This window comes from Miniopterus natalensis, chromosome 13 (assembly GCF_054644295.1).
Source record: "Miniopterus natalensis isolate mMinNat1 chromosome 13, mMinNat1.hap1, whole genome shotgun sequence".
Classification (NCBI taxonomy): domain Eukaryota; kingdom Metazoa; phylum Chordata; class Mammalia; order Chiroptera; family Miniopteridae; genus Miniopterus; species Miniopterus natalensis.
Window position 1 is genome coordinate 50,733,026 of NC_142093.1, and position 17,347 is coordinate 50,750,372.

At 41.7% G+C, this 17,347-nt stretch overlaps 1 protein-coding gene across 2 annotated transcripts in view; it reads right to left on the bottom strand.

Moving 5' to 3' along the window:
• Nucleotides 1–10,555: 10,555 nt before the first annotated feature.
• The window catches only part of TMEM87B (transmembrane protein 87B), a 42,958-nt gene continuing 36,166 nt past the window's right edge, over nucleotides 10,556–17,347 (bottom strand). The window contains exons 18-20 of one of the 2 annotated variants that reach the window (XM_087823690.1): nucleotides 14,688–14,718; nucleotides 13,530–13,602; nucleotides 10,556–12,651 (exon numbers count right to left, since the gene is read on the bottom strand). In XM_087823690.1, the coding sequence (XP_087679816.1) occupies nucleotides 13,543–13,602; nucleotides 14,688–14,718 (91 nt within the window). In that variant the 3' untranslated portion in view covers nucleotides 10,556–12,651; nucleotides 13,530–13,542. The other variant, XM_087823689.1, reaches the window with a different exon arrangement.

Consider the following 17,347-nt stretch of genomic DNA (forward strand, 5'->3'; position numbering starts at 1 on the left):
GATCTGTGGCCTGTGGCCTGTGGCCTGATGCCAGCGTGCATGTGCCCCGAAGGGTCTGGAGATTACTTTGACAGTTCAAAGACAGGATATTTTAGATGCAAAGAGACAACAGACAGGCTCACTTAAAGTAAAAATTGACCTTTGTCAAGGAAGCTACAGGCCTAAGACAGGACTACCTGCCGTGACTCATTTTTATTAGGGATTTTTATGTTCAGACCGTCCTATGTGGCTACTATGGTCTCTGAGACCTACCATGCAGGCCCCCCCCGAGCATGTTAAATTTAGTATGTGACTCCTTTTTCATCCACACTTCTGTTTCCTCTGTATTTAGTTTTCAAGAGAATATTTTTGAGTGTTGGGGGATTGGTGGGTGGGGGGGTCTATGCATCAAAAAAATGTATTTTTAAAGATTTCGGCAAAATGAATTGCCATCTCCTGAGTTTGGTGCTCTCTTCGATACACCCATGTCCCTTGGACAATGTGGGAATGCAAAGCAAGACAGGAGGACTTGCTGGGAAACTGACCCAGGTGGAAACAGCCTGTCCTGCAGGGCCCTCTGGTCCCTCGCGGGGCCCCCCACCATGTGGCTCACCCTTTCGGTTTCATGGGCTTCTTATCAACTTACCTGTGGCCAAACCCTGCCTGACAGCTCATTTGGGGCTACTTCTCTGTCATTAGTTCCTTCACCCCACATCCATCTGTGCTTCTAAATGTCAGCAGCCCCCACTGGCCATCTACAAGGGTCACAGGAACAGAGCTCTGTGTGTTAGCCTGAGCCAGGATGCCAGGGCAGCACAAGGGCGGGTGGCCAAGCAGGAGTGCCGTCCATTCATTACACAAACACTTATGAAATGCACGTCGGGCATAGCCCGGGGCCAGGTGCTACATTATACTTGTCACATTAGAGCCCCAGCCAACAAAACCATGCAGTCCTGTGTTGAACTTTGAAGAGACTGTCTGCCGTGTGTGATGTCATGACAGCTAGGAGAGACATTTCCCCCTAGAAAACCGTTTCCAGTTTATTATAAAGTAAAAATCTGTGGAAAATGGATTTACTTGTGCTATGATTAAAGACCAGACCCTGTTACCATCTGCCAAAAGGGGGAAAACACTGCAAATCCATTAATGCCATTCCAAATGCCTCTGGAAGTGGTCAAGTAGTGGGTGTAGCCAAGGACACACAGCCCGTGAAATCGGACCCACCTGGGCCAGCTCTCACCCCCACATGCTGCCAGCATGGCCTTGCAGCTCTCCTAATCTTCAAAGGCCTGTTTCTTCATCCACGTAATGGGAACAGTATTTATCTGAAGAGTTATGAAGTTTTAAAATAATGAATATAAAGTGTCTCACACAGTGCCTGGCATATAGTAGGTGCTTACTTAGGGGGGGGCACTGAGGGTCCTTCATATGGAAACAACATAAGAAAGGAACCAATATCTCAAGCATCCGCCACGGGGTAGGCCCTCTGTTAAGCGCTTCGCAACAATCCAGTAAAATGGGTCCCATTACCCCCATTTTGCAGACTGGGAAACTGAGGCTCAGGCTGCTTCAGTAAGTTGCCCGAACTCCAAACATCAGGTGGTAAGTGGGAGAGACGGGATTTACGCTCGAGTGTGTGATGCTGGGGAGCGTGCTCTCCGCTGCACCACGCTGCAGGGGTCCAAACACAAGGACTTGCTCATGTGCTCGCTCCTTGGCCCTTGGTCAGTAGTTTCTAACACAGATGTATCAAAATTAGCTTCAGGAGAAACGTCCCAGGGTACATTTTTACTGTAAACTGAGATTACAACTATCCAGGTGAGGCCTAACTACAATAACCTCCAAGGAGCCCGGCCAGGCGTGGCTCAGCGGTTGAACATTGACCTAGGATCCAAGAGATCGGGGTTCGATTCCCGGTCAGGGCACATGCCCAGGTTGCAGGCTTGATCCCCAGTTGGGGGCGTGCAGGAGGCAGCCGATCAGTGGCTCTGTCATCATTGATGTTTCTATCTCTTTCTCTCCCTCTCCCTTCCTCTCTCTGAAATCAATAAAGATTTTTAAAAACAAATAACTTCCAAGGTATTATCAAAATTGAGGCCTGGGTCTAGCACTTCATATTCAGTAGTGTTCAAAGAGGACGGCTTCACCAGGTGACCCCTCCGATGCACTCTGCACCTCTCCCCGCCTGCTGTCTGTCCCAGAGGCCAGCCTGTGGTAGTGACCACATCACAGCCGATCACGTCCTCTGGGTGTGACCCGTGGGAATGCCAGTGACAGAACAGTTGGACAAGGGTGATGTCATGAAGGTGAGTCAAGCCGGCAGTATCCCTTGATCGCAGATCACTACCCTCTTCGAGGTGACCTGTCCTCCACACTCTCTCTCCTCGGGGATCCCCTCCTTGGCCTCAGTGGAGCAGCAGCGCTGGCACTAGCAGCCCTGGGGCGGGCGCTGCCAGGTTGGTGCTTCTACCAAGGATGTGGCCCTGTCCGTACCTGTGTAAAAAGTCCTCACATTATCCACACAGGAGCAGGCCGTCTCTTGGCTTTTGACTGACAGAGTGACCATCAGCAATAAGCTGAAAATAGGTTTTGCCTCCAGAACTGGGGCTCTAATAAGAAATGAGGCAGACACACATCTGATCAAGCTGGTACACACACACTCTCGGGAAGCCACTGAGATGACGCTGACGAACCAATACCCAGTCTCCTCCCTCACCAACACAATCTGATTTTTGTTCAGGGCTGTAATAGACCAGTTAAAAATGCCCCCCCCCCCCCCCCCCCCACATACACACACCAACCTCTTCCGACTTCCTTGCAATTTAGACTCCCTGAATTAAGACCCTGTTGGCTGTGTGACCTAGTTCTGGCTAACGAGATGTAAGCGAAATATATATCGGGTGGGGCTTGAGATTTCCTATTTATTCATTTATTATAGACCTTTTTTCCCAGTAGGTCCCTAAGCATAGATATAACTGCTGTTTTAAAATCCTTGACTGATAATTCACCATCTGTTATCCTCTTGGGCTGCATATTTTTTATAGCTTTGATCCAATTTAAGTTAATTTTTACATATGTTGTGAAGAGTCCCATTTCACTCTTTTGCATGTGGCTGTCCAGTTGCCCGAGCAACATTTGTTGAGGAGACAATTGTTTCCCCATTGAACACTCTTGGTATCCTTGTTGAAAATGAATTGACCATAGATCCATGGGTTTATTTCTGGACTGTCAATTTTATTCCATTGATTTATGCATCTGTCCTTGTGTCAGTACCACACTGACTTGATTACAGTTGCTTTATGCTGCTTTGAAATCAAGAAATGTGAGTCCTCCTACTTCTTTTTCAAGATTATTTTGGTTATTTTGGGTCCTCTGAAATTCCATATGAATTTTATCATCAATTTATTCCAGAAGTTGCCTGGAATTCTGAATGGGATTGCATTGAATCTGTAGTTCAGTTTTGCAAACACTGCCATCGTAAGTCTTTTGGTCCATGGACATGGGATTTCCCCCCCCAATTTATTTGTATCTTATTTAATTTCTTTCAACAGTGTTTTGTAATTTTCAGTATACAAGTTTCGTACTTCTTTTGTCAGATTTATTCCTAAGTATTTTATTCTTTTCGATGCTATTGTAAGTGAAAGTTTTCACATTCAAGTTGTTCATTGCAAGTTCATAGAAGCATGATTGGTTTTTGTATATTGGTCTTGCTTCCTGCAACCTTTCTGAACTCATTATTAGTTCTAATAGCTTTTCCAGTAGATTCCTTAGAATTTTCTGTACACAAGATCATGTAATGTGTGAACATGTCTTTGCTTCTTCCTTTCCAATTTCAATAACTTCTTTCTTTTTCTTGTCTGGCTGCCCTGACCAGAAGTTCCACTACTATGTTAAGTACAAGTGGTGAGAATGGACATCTGCATCTTGTACGTATCTTAGAAGGAAAGCGCCCAGTTTTTTGGCCATTAAATATGATGCTGGTTGTGGGTTTTTGTAGATGCCCTTTATCGCGTTGAGAAAGTTCCTAGTGTGTTTAGTGTTTTTATCATGTTACAGGCATTCAATTTTGGCTAACACGTTTTCTGCATCTATTAAGATGATCATGACATATTTGTTAGTTTGTCCTATTGATATAATGTATTATATTAATTGATTTTCAGATGTTAAACCATCCATGTATTCCTGGGATAAATCCTGGTTGGATTTTAATTTCCTTACCAATTTTGTACTACATATTTTTTAGAGATTTTCTTAGTGGTTGCCTTGGGGTTTACCATTAACATTTTAATTTTTAACAATTTAGTTCTGATTAATACCAACTTAATTTTAATAACATGCAAAACTTTGCTTCTATATGGCTTTTTCCCTATTTTTTATGCTGTTATTAGAGCATAATTACATCTTTGTACATTTTGTGCCCGTCAACCGAGATTCATAATTTAATAAAGATTTCTTTTAAATCTTATAGGGGAAAAAAAGAAGTTACAAACAAAATAAAAACATTTATATTTTTATATTTACCTACATATTTATTTCTTCATGTGGATTTGAGTTACTGTTTAGTGCTCTTTTGTTTCCACCTGAAGGACTCCCTTTAATATTTCTTATAGGGTAGGATTACTGGCAACAAAAATTCTCTGGGTTGTTTTTCTTTGGGAGTGTCTTTAATTTTGTATTCATTTTTGATTGATAGTTTGCCTAGATATAGAATTCTTGGTTGACAGGTTCCCCCCCCCCCTTTCGGAACTTTGGATATGTCATCCCACTGCCTTTTTCCACCAAAATTTCTCATAAGAAATCGGCTTTTAATCGTATTGAGTATCCCTTTTATATGTGATAAGTCACTTCTCCCTTGTTCTTCAAAAATTCTCTTTGTCTTTGACTTTTGACAGTTTGATTATGTTATATGGATCTCTGATTTTATCCAACTTGAAGTTTGTTAACCTTCATGGATGTGTAGCTTGTGGGTTTAAAAAAAATAAAATTTGGGGAGTTTTCAGCCATTACATCTTCAACTATTCTTTCTGCCCCTTTCTCTCTTTTCCCTATTACACATATGTTGTATGTTTAATGGTGTTTCAAAGATCTCTGAGGCTCTGTTCATTTCTCTGGACTCTATTTACTTTTTATTTCCCAGGCTAAATAATCTAAATTGACCTATATTCAAGTTCACTGGTTCTTTTTTCTGCCTGTTTAAAACTGTTGTTGAGCCTCTCCAGTAAATTTTTCATTTGTTGTTGTACTTTTCAACAGCAAAGTATTTTGGTTCATCTTTGTAATTGCTATCTCTTTACTAATATTCTCTATTTGGTAAGACATCGTTCTCATACTTCAGTTCTTTAGACATGATTTTATCTAGCTCATTGAATGTATTTAAAATAAGTGATTTAAAAGTTCCTGTTTAATAAGTCCAACATCTTGGCTTTCTCAGGAGCATTTTATATTGATTTTCCTCCCCAGGGATTTTTGCTGTTGCTCATTGTAATAGCTATTTGTTGAACTAGTTATTATTAGAACTAGTTAATAACAGAAATAGTTATTATTTCTCTGAACGAATTCTGTAAAGTCTGTATTATTTGTAATACATGGCTACTGAAGTCTCTACTCAGTTATCTACTGGTCAGCTAATTATTGATTTCCTTAAACCCTTGGAACCAATAAATCTGGTATTTGTCAATTTGCTTGTGTGTGGGCAGCAGGGATGGGAACTGAGGCATACCTACAACACTCATGCGGTCGGTTTGCAGCTCTGCCTTGGCCTTCACATCCTGCTTCCTGCTCTCTTCGCTGGGATTGCATAGAACTCTTTGCATGCACGGGGCTTTTTAGATTCCTAGAAATATGCTGGTGTTTTTCAGCATTTCTGAGTTATCCCTTTCCTTAATTTTTTCCTTTAAAAATTTTTTGGTTAGTCTGTCGTTGGCCTCAACTGTTATTTATTGCCTCAGGAAGCTGCAACATTGGAACGCTTGACTGCACATGTTTTTAACAAATGTCACCAAGGAAGAGGCTTTTAGTATTGGGCAAGCTCTCACCCAGGTCGAATAAAGGCAGGCTTTTTTAGTGGGTTTTCCAAGCAAGCACTAGACAAGTCAAAGAATGACAATCCCTTGGAAATGAGGCTTTGAAAGATCTGCAGCTCCATTTTGCTCCCTGCAGTATTGGGAGTGTGCACCTTTACACGTTTGAAGTCTACGGCTGAGCTGAGGTTCGGGGTCGGGTAGGACAAATTGAAACACTACAAAACTTGTGTTCTTCCTGAAATGCAGACATTTTTCTTGAGTAAATACTCTTTAGGTTACTGGAAAACTGGTCAATTTCCAGAGTTCTAAAAAGGTTAATTCTGAAAGTTTGAGTTTTTAAAATTATTTTTATGAAGGGACCAACTTTCAGGGGTCCTTAGTTCCCCATTTTCTCTGATGTTCCCCCCTAGTTATTTTTTAAGCAGGAGGTTTACATTTGGATTCAAGCTAAACTTTTCCTCCCATTAGCAGAAATCTCAGCTCCCCGTTCTCAGCCTTAGATAGGTGTGTGGAGTCTGCACCACATGCACGTGGTTCGGTGAATCGGGGTTTACACACAGAATGTGGTGCTTTCCTTCTTTGGTTCTCTCACTCAGTAGCTCTTCCTTCACTTTCCAGCTGCTGTGGTTCTTCTAAACTCTTGTCTTCCAGTTCAACAAGTAAGACAGCAGGTTTTATATCTGGGTGTAATCTCCCCACTTGGCACAAACTATGGCCTGCTATCACTTACAAAGTCATAAAAATGGGAAATCCATTCAGTGCAGTTCCCTTCAACCGAGTGTTCAGGACCTTCCTGTGTCTTCCCGCTTTTTGTCTCCCCGATATCTTCAAGTAGTTGTTACTTAAATTTTGTAGAGTTGTCTGTGGAAGCTTGGTCCAATAGAAGGTACTTCTTATCAGAATGTGAAATACACAAATGCATTTTATAAGTTCATTATTTAAAAAGCAATTTCATAGTGAAAAGACTAGCTTGCTAACCCTCATCTGAGGACATGCTTAGAGAGATGGAGAGAGAGGGAGAGAGGGAGAGGGGGAGAGAGAGAAACATCGATCGGTTACCTTCTGTACCCAGGTATGTGCCCTGATCGGGAATTGAACTGGCAACCTTTCAGTGCATGGAATGATGCTCAAACACCTGAGCCACTCCAGCGGGCTCCTTTTCCTCTTAATATGTTTGAAACAAGTCTTTGGAAGCAGATATATTAATACCCAAAGTTTTGGTTTTTTAAGGGAAAGTATATGGAACAGAAGGCCTTATTTTCAGTATGTTCATAAGCTAAAAATAGACACTGTCCCTAACTCTCTGGACTCTACTCTGCCCCAAAGAAATCTCCATTATTAAGTTAGGCAGCAGATAATCAGAATTAGGACTGTTTATGGAGAAAGAAGAATTTGGAGGCTAGATTGAAAGATAACTGAGTCATATAAAATGATGCAGCAAGGGATAACCAAAGCATATAAAGTTTATTTCAAGATCTGATGTGCAGTTCAGCCCTCCCATAGCACCTCTCTCCCTCTGACCCCAAGGACCCAGAGGTGATAAGAGCAACCTGGGAGACAGGCTTCAACTCTGGCCTGAAGGACTTGGGGCCAAAGCAGCTTTGTGGTTCCCCATTTTCCTGTCTGGAAGGTGATCTCAGAGGCCCCCTCCAGCTTTCAAGGTCTAATTCTGAGGGAGACTGGAAATATACCAAAACGTAAGTATTTTGCCAGGATGGTGGTACTGTGTGTATACATTTTGGATTTTTTATTTCATCTCTAAATTTGTTTAATGGCATTTTAGTAAGTAAACATCAATTTGTAAGTTTTTTAAATGCAAGAATTACAGACCAGCTCTGGCCGGTTTGGCTTGGTGGTTAGAGCATCAGCCCTCGGACTGAAGGGTCTCGGGTTCAGTTCTGGCCAAGGGCACGTATCTCTGTTGCAGGCTCGATCCCCGCCCCGGTCGGGGTATCTGCAGGAGGCAACCAATCGATGTGTCTCTCTCACATCAGTGTTTCTCTCTCTCTTCCACTCTCTCTGAAAAGCAATGGAAAACATAGCCTTGGGCGACGATTAAAAATAAAAAAGAATTTGAGACCAAAAGATGTTGAGATTCGATCTCTTCAGAAATGTTACTTTGGCACCATCTGCTGTCTGGGAGCTTTTAAAATCTTTCCTGTATATAAACTTATTATTTTCCCAAAATGATTTAAAGGAAACATTGTCAATCCTTTCCTCCTGAACTGAGTAACCCCTGAGCTTATGTTAGTAGGAATTTAGGTGTCAATTCAGCTTTACTTAAGGGGCACAGAACTTGTCCTGGGTAAGTTCATCCTAACGCATGTAAGTCAGTCCTAGAACGCGTCTGAATTTCTCGTGGGGCATCTGTTTCAGCTGAGTCTCGGCAGCGCCTGACCACCCTGCTGCACTGTTCGTAAGCGTGGCTGTCTTCGGAAGGCCTGTGCACCGGCCTGAGGCTCTTACTCAGCTCTCTAACAAGCAAACAATATTTGCTAAGTGAAACTTCCTTGTCCCAGGACTCTGACAACTCTTCAAGGGTGCTTCCCAGCAGGATTACACCAGCTCGCCACTTGCCAGGAGGGTGACTTTGGGCAAGTTCTTTAACCACTGTCTATAAACTCACTGGCTGACCTGTCACATTTGTACTGAGACTAGGATGGTTAACAAAGCCCAGACAAGCACTCCCTAAGTCCCTATCACTATTATTCCAACAGACCCTGCTTTCCTCTGGGAATACCCACCTTGGCCACCTCTAAGGCCGGCAGAATTTCCATGAAGAAAATTCTGTTTCATCTACTTGGGACAGGATGTGATCTGACACCCCACTTGTTTCTAGAGTCTCTGATATCATATAGCCTAGTTATGGCACTATCACTTTTTCCATAATTATTTCTCAATGTTTACCTGAGAAAATTGGGAACACATACGCTTTTAAGTCTCCCTTAGTCCACTGCCCCAAAATAACCTGTGGTAGAAGCCATTGGTTGTCCCCTCAATCCACCCTGTCCTTTCACAGAACTAGAGCAGCAGGCAGGCAGAGCTGCTGACACTCCCAGTCTCACTGGTGGTCTGGTGGGGCCGTGTGACTAAGTTTTTGCCAGTGGAATATACTGAGAAGTGAGGTGCACCACTTACAGGCTGAGCCCACAAAACGTCCCAGGCTGCATGACTATCCCATTCTGTGGGACAGGTGCAGACGAGAGGCCCTGGAGATGGTGGCCCACCGAGGGACTGTGGTGGCGGTATCCACTGCCCACCTCTACCCACCTTAGAACTGCTACATTACCAAGAAACACCTTTCCGTCTTAACTACCAAAATGTGATCAGGTGGTGACCACAGCCGAGGTGAAGCTAAACACTAACCACGGTGCCACTGTGAGGCCTTCCACTCACTGATATGACTTTGTATCATATTTCCACAATAAGTATTTTTCTGTATATTTTTCTGTATATTCTTCATAACAATTTAATGGTTGGAGACTATTCATAAAGTAGCTAATTAAATCATAACAATGAACATCTTTGTGAAGAAGCCTTACTCTGTATGTTGAATCACTTTTGGAAACATCAGAATTGGCATTATTCACAGGTTATAAACACATGGTTGGACATCTTTTCACAAAGACTGAGTCGATTACATTACCATCATGAATGTACTCATGTCATCGACTTTCAAAGCAAAAGGGTTTTATAAACATATAATGGTATAAACTTAGGTCAATTTGAGTTTTTAAAATTTCCCTATCTTGTATTTTGCATTTCTCTGATCACTACTGAGGTTGAACACTTTTCCATGCCTGCTTTTCCCTGTGGATGAAACAGGGGCCACATGCTAAACCCGACAAGCTCTGGGGAGGCCTGCGTGGCGACCTTGCAAATTCGGACCTAAAGTAACCACACAGAATGGTCTGAAATTAAAACTTTCCAACTAAAAGCAGTTCATGGTGGGTAGTCATGACAAAGGTCAATCTTTACCTTCACTAAGCCTGTTGTCTTTATTTTTGCATCTACATATCTGGTAACATACTTTTGGAATTTCAAAGTAACTTCCTTCTTTCTGGACCCCCCAAAGCACAACCAACATACCAGAGCAGAAACCACAAATCCCCTCACTGTCATTATCATGTTAATTGTTAACTGTTAACTATCCCGTACCCACCTATGTAAAAGAAGTGTGTCTATCATTTTACTTTTTATCCAACCTCAGATTTCCCTGCTTTGCTTTCTCCCACCTCTGTAATCTATCACCAGTGGATTTCATGTAACTCCCTTATGCCCCCTCCTTTGATTGTAATGTACAAAATAAGTGGCAAAACTGACATTTTCCAGAGCATTTTCTCCATCCTGTTGAGCCTTTGCATCCTGGCAACTGTAATCAGTTTGGCTCAAATAAACTCTCAAATTCTCACCGGTTTGGACATTTCTGACATTGACAGTTGTACCTCCTCTTGTAAAAACTTTATGTCCTGCCATCAACTGAAGTCTAGATTTTCTGTAGATTTACACAATCTAGCACTAATAGATATTATCAAGAGTCAATCACCCAAAACTTCAGAAAGCAATTTATTAAAAGTCAGAACAAATATTAAGGCACAAAATACATCAATTTTTTCAAACAAAAATCTTTGAAATAGTTTTGTCTTACATTCAAAGCAACTTTTTCCAAAATTATGCAATAACTTAACCTCTTTAAATAGAAAAATATAACTTCTTAAGCCCCTACACTTTCTCCCCAAATACACGTTTTCCTAGTTCTAAAGGAAGCTTCTTAGTGTATAAGCTCCTGTACTGTATGAACACTTCCTCGAAAGTCTCGCTGGGCACTGTATACAGTTGGTATGTGCAGGGCCTTAATGATCAGTGGAAGGCCTGGATTTCGTACTGCTTATCGCACGCAGTGCACCAAGCAGACTCAAGTGCCCAAACCAGGGACACATAAATCTCGCACACCTCAGCTTTAGGCCAGGCATGTGCAGCCTAGCACAACAGACTCAAACGCCTTTAAAAAAAAAAAAAAAAAAGATATAAAAATCACCTTATATGTACATTTTTTATACTTTCAGTCTTGCCATTCTAGTAGTGCAAACATAATATACCAGATTATAGGGGGAAAGTCGACATTCTCTACAGGACCTGAAAGATTTAAAAAATTATTCTCTTTACAGGAAAAGTATGGAGACATCTTATCTCTCAGCTTTAAAAATTTACATATTCATCTGTTTTTTCTTATTTTTGAAATAAACAAACTTAACTATCCTTTAAAACAGAAACTAATACTAACTCAAATCATGAAAATTCCCCTTTAATCAAATTTCACACAGTAGATAAATCTAACATGAATTGCAAAATGCTCTTTTAAGCATTTTGCCTAGAAAATCATAAAGCTGGACTCTTATCCTCAGATCCCTTCATTAATAGGAAGACCCATCTTGATGGCATCCTAAGAAATTAATCTGACCTTGATGACCAGTTTCTGGAACCTTCATGCAGAAGTTGGATGACAGCTGCACAGTGGCCCTGGGTGTTACTTCTCCCCAGGTCCCCCATGTGACTACACTCAGCCCTAGGGCACCCCCACCTGTTCATATGAAGGGGCTCAGCTCAGGAGACCCTCCACAGGAATCCTCTATTCGGGACACAAAGTGTTAACAGAGGACACAATGATTACTGTCAGCAACAGACACAGTGCATGCCTTTGCAAAACAGTATTTCTGACAGGCCACTAGGAGGAACCCGTATTTCTCTGGATGACCAGGGAAGCCCGCATTTCAGCCTGCAGCGCCATCCAGGGTCCAGCATTTCTTTTCCCAGCTGCAGAAAGCAAGGTTTTTTATAAACACTATTGAGGTTCCGTCAGAGGCAGTTTCCTCTCTCACATTGACCATTGGTCGCCACTCCCACCCCACTAGCTCCTACTAGCTGGACGCCCAGGATTCTACATTCAAAATTCAGCTACAGCCATATGAGTTGGGGGTGAACCTGCCTTGAAATCTGGGCAGTGGCATTAGATAAAAATTTTAGGAACAAGGGGACAGAGGTCACCTATGGGTCTGAAACAACTTGGGCTGAGGGTGAAATAACACCCAAACCAGAAAGGGACATGAATGCTGGGACATGTACAGGGTGGGAGGTCAGGACTGTGGCAGACACCGAGGGGAATGGTGTCCACACGGTGAAATCGGACACTCTCCTAGGAAGGATGTCCCAAAGCGATGGCATCTTGACCACCACATCCTGGTCAGTACAACACTGTTTGGTATTCACTACTGAAAACAAATTTGAAAGTATCTTTCAAGAGACACTGTTACTGGAAATGAATCTTTTTTTACTAGCCCCTGTGAAACAGGAAATGAGAAGTAAATTCCAAAGAAAAAATTTTGAAAGAAAAATTTTGTTTTGTGGCTTCATAATGAAAAAAAATGAAAGGTTATAATTTAGTGTTTGTGTGGTGAAGACTGTAATGTTTCTCAATTAAAATTCTCTGGAGTGATTCCTCACCCACAAGGTTAGAACTCTTTGAGAAAAAGATGCGCGATTCTAACTAATTCCTGCTCTAAGTGTCCACCAGCCCTGGTGCTGGTCATGAAAGCAGCAACATCCACATTTCCATCTCACCACCTCCAATGACTTTCACGTTTACAATGTTCTGCATTAAAAAAATTAAAACAAAAAATGTCAAATCACACATAATGTATAAAACAAGGTTGACGGTTAAGAAATTACAAGATTAACAGTGATGCACTGTACCGGTAAGTACTATGGCGAGATTACATACTAGGTAAGGTTCTAGCTTCCTCCAGGGTCACCCAGCTGGCATAGCCCGGTGTCCACCACCTGCCCCAGGTAGGTTCAGCAGTGACACATGCAAATACAGTCTGAGTGAGGGGACAGTGGCAGAGCAAATCTTTGGAAGTGACCCTCAAGACTTTGCTCTCCATGTACTTCTTGCATCCACTGAGCTCAGAGAATGAAGATGTCCATCATTTGATGTGCTCGCTGATGACAATCAGGGCTTGTGCAAACGTGTGCAGCCTCACACAAACAGCACCTAGCCCCATAAATATCCGATGTTCCAACGGTAACCAAGTTCTACTTGTTATCAAGTCACTTCAGTATAAAAGTGAAAGGAAATTACTATCGCATCTACTGATTACAAACCCAAGAGATGGAGACAGTGTTTGACCATGCTTCCTTTACCTCAAAGCCAGTGGAAGAACTGTAGGACTGTTTATGTAAAAATCATGTTTAAATCTAGAATTGCCATATTTTCCAGAAAAAAGAGGCAACCCAATCCACACATCTGCCACCCATCAGCTCAGGGCATTTGGGCATCTATTTTATCAAAATACTTTTCTCAGATTATTTCCAAGTATTTAATGGACATTAAACTGACATTCAAGAGCCAGCTTAAAAAGGGTACAAACCCCTCCACCCACTGAATTCTTAATCTGAGTACACAGATTTCCAAGACAATGCAATAAAAACTTGTTGCGTGACCTCTTACAGTCCCAGGGAGTCCTTTACCGTTAAGTAGGTTTCACATTATCTTTTCTGAAGAGAACATTTTTTCTGCCATTTCAGATCTGGTCATAATTTCCTAAAAAAAAAAAAAGTTTTTTTCATCAAAATGTTGATGCTTCTTCCAGAACTTAACAAAATCCTCTAATCTTTCAATAGTTATGGTTTTAGTGGGGAACTGAATATATTCCACAATATACAAAGAAGTATTAGATACAGAAAATAAAACCAAATAATCCATCCTTTCCGGTATACGTCTAGTCAATCACCTGCTGAGAAGTGCAGGAAACGCTAACGTCCTGCTAGCCAAAACGCATCCTGAGCTCAGTCACCAGCGAGAGGCAGGGACCATTCATCTGAGGATTGGCCTCACTTTACCAATTAATGTACTTTTGAATTAGAAATCAATGATTTATCAAATGAGTACTATAAATGCTCTTTTAAGAGTAATTCCATGGTAGAGTTATAAATCCTGAAGTTCGGCTGTTTCGCATCTGGGTACATGTACACTGCAGCCTCTCAAAACTCCCCATCCCACGACAGTCAGTGACCAGGCTGATGCCAAAGTCACCGGCCCTGCCTCTCAGTGAACAGGCTGCAGCGTCCCTCTTTCTACAGCCACCACACAGGTCACTCCTCAGCACCACTGACTGCCCGACTCCTTTTCACATGAGTTAATGTCCCCGAATCCCCCCTTTAATTCTTACACTTCACACTCCTGCCTGTCTCGGGCCACCTTCCAAGATCCTGATGACCCATAATTATTTTCCCTCAAAAAAACCTTCCTGAATCCGCATCTTTTATTCAAATTTCCTTAGTAAGTGAAAATCAGTTAGAAATTATTTAACACCCCAGCACAATATCTACAAGCATGAGATTAATTTAGACAAGCTGCCACCTTCTACGCTCTACCTATAAATGAGATGTAGAAGAAAACCAAAGACTCAAAATCTCATAAAACAGTTGTCTTCTTTCACACCAACAAGCGTTTATCTTGCTCCTGCTTTAAAGGAGGATCTAGTTCCTTTAAACGTCACCCACAAATCAATGCAGTCTTTCAGCCTGCTCAATCTGCAATCATTTAAACAAGTACCTTTCAGCTGAAATGCATTTCTACTTTGTGAAAATAATAGCCCCAAGGAAGTTATCAAAAATATATCTTACCTCATCAGAATCTACCAACACTGGAAGAGCTCTGAAATGAAAGGAAAAAAGTTGGCAATGTAATTAAAATGCCGGTGTGTCTACTAAAACTGAATCTGAGCACACCCTAGGCCTCGCCAATTCTTCTCCTGGACAGACACAGCCAGAGATGAGCACCTGGGCTCACCAACACATGCGGAGAATTCTTACAGCACTGATGTTCCTAATACCCCCAAATGGGTAAACTGGTATATTCATGCAATGGAATACTATACAGCCCCAAACGGTATAACCTAATGAGGGATAAAACTTTCAGAACTGATACAAGTAACCTGCAGGTACAGATGTCAGGATGGCAGCACCTTTGAGAAAGGAGGTCATGATCTGGGAGGAGCACCAGGAGTTCTTAGGGTGGGCGATGTTCTTTTTGATCTGGGTGCTGGTTACATGAGTGTGCTCATATTAAAACTTTACTGAGCTATACATTTATTTAGAATTTGTACACGGTCAAGAATGTGTGCTGTATCCCCAAAAACTCCAGTAAAAAATTAAATGAAATATGAAAATAATTCTAACTTCAAAATGGAAACAACAAGAACAGAAACAAAGCGAGACCAGCAATGATAGAGGCTACTGTGTTGGAGTAAAAATCAGTGACTAAACCATACAGCAAGGGATTCCAAACACACTGACTTCAGCCCCATCTGTATTTCCTAACCCTACTATTTCTCACTTTGGCTAGATGGACAAGTATCTGAGTGGCAATGTGCTAATTTGAAAACTCACATCCTTCTGTGAGAACTTAGGAATGAACAAGCTAGACTTAGTCATTTCACTATGTACACATATATCAAATCATCATGCTGTACACCTTATATGTACACAATTTTTATTAAAATATACACATATTTTAAAAAAGAGGGATGTGCAAAGATTATGAAAGGTGTTGTTTATGGAATCAGGCATTTGTTTAATTCCCATGTCTTTATCATCATTGACTGAGTGTAAACCAACAGAGTGTACTGGAGAAAGGAAAAATTATATAACATAACCTTTGCTTGGGAAAGATAATATGATAAAAAGACAAGTGTAGCCTCAATGTGTGAGAGAGCTTTAAGGGAGCACCTAAAGGCACGACTGTGCCAGGTCACAACACAAAAGTCCCATGCGCACGCACGCCAAGCCTAGGAATGCTACCTACAGGGCAGTCCCTGGTGACGGCAGAAGAAAAAGACTGGGAAACTCATCGGCGTGAGAAAGGAGCTTGTCTGGTGCAAAAACACTAAGGAAAATCCAAGGGAGAAGATGGCTTCTGGGGAAACATGAGCCAGAAGCCAAGAGGCTGAGGACAGTCATGGGTGCCTAGCACCTTTGTTCACAAGCAAATGCTAGCTACCTCAAAAAGGGGCCCGTTAGGTAGGCAACTGTTTACAGCTTATTAAGATGTATTCAGTGCAGTGAAGAGGAAGGGGAGCTATGCTAAGCCGGCCTCAGGCTAATCAGATAGGAAAAGCCATATGAATGTGAATACACGTGAACGTCTCCTAAAGTACCGGATCATAGGGCTATTCATCATCTACTTAAACTGTCCCATGACTTAGATGATTTCTTTCATTCTTACAGATGTATAAAAAAGGGTTTCTCTGTGTATGATGTCTAACTTCCCCACATGCTCTGTAAATTGTACACTAATTTTGGGGAGCACTGTGCTAAATTTGTGTTCGTTTTCAGAAGTGGACATACATAGCTTCCCAAGAATTGAAAATGCTAGAAACTAATTTGGATTATACAGCTCTACTCATTTCACATAAATCGTTCGTGAGAACACAGGAGATATTTCAGTCCTTTACAGCGTAAAGGAATTTTTGTAATTAAGCAGGCATTTTTATTTACAGGAAGAAGGAATAGAGTGATGACTTCCTAAGATGACGAAAACTGCCAGGAGCCCCACTGCTTTGAAAGTGGGGAGTCTGCTGAGATGATTTCCTTTTAAAGTACTTAAAGTATTTAGTTCCTTTTAAAGCCAAATCTGGAAGGTAACAGTTGCCATCTAATCTGAACCTCTCCACACACTTTTGCTCAAAAAAACATGAGATCCCTACAGACTGCAAACAAAACCACACACAACCTGTGGTCTTTGGTATTTCCAGAAGAACACTGCAAACCTGAAATTATATGTAACCGGAGAGAAATATGCCAGTTCCGAAAAAATTCCTGCTGTCACTGCAAGCTCAGGAGCACACGTAGGGAATGAGAAGTCTGAGGAATTGTGTGAAGAGTAAAGAGGAGGGAGGGCTCAGCCAGAGCAAAGACAAAACAACCTCTGCAAAAAATCCAACACTAAGCACCAAACACTGAGAAAAGGCTGGTGACCTGGTGGTTCACAGCACCTGCTCCAGGAAGGGCTTAAAGTGAGCAGAACCAAAGGTAGTGGCTGCACAGTCATGGTTTTCAGGGGAGCATGAGACACACAGAGGAGCGGTATCCCCTGGAGACATGACAGCACAGTGAATAAAAAGGAAGGAAGGAAGAAAGCAAAACTAAAGATCCTGTAGAAATAAAAAAAAGACAACACTAACCTCCCTCTCTCCACACTACCAATATTATTCATAAATGAAACTATAATTCAGGCAAATTGATAGGTGAAAGCACTCAAACCAGGTACTCTCACCACAAAATGC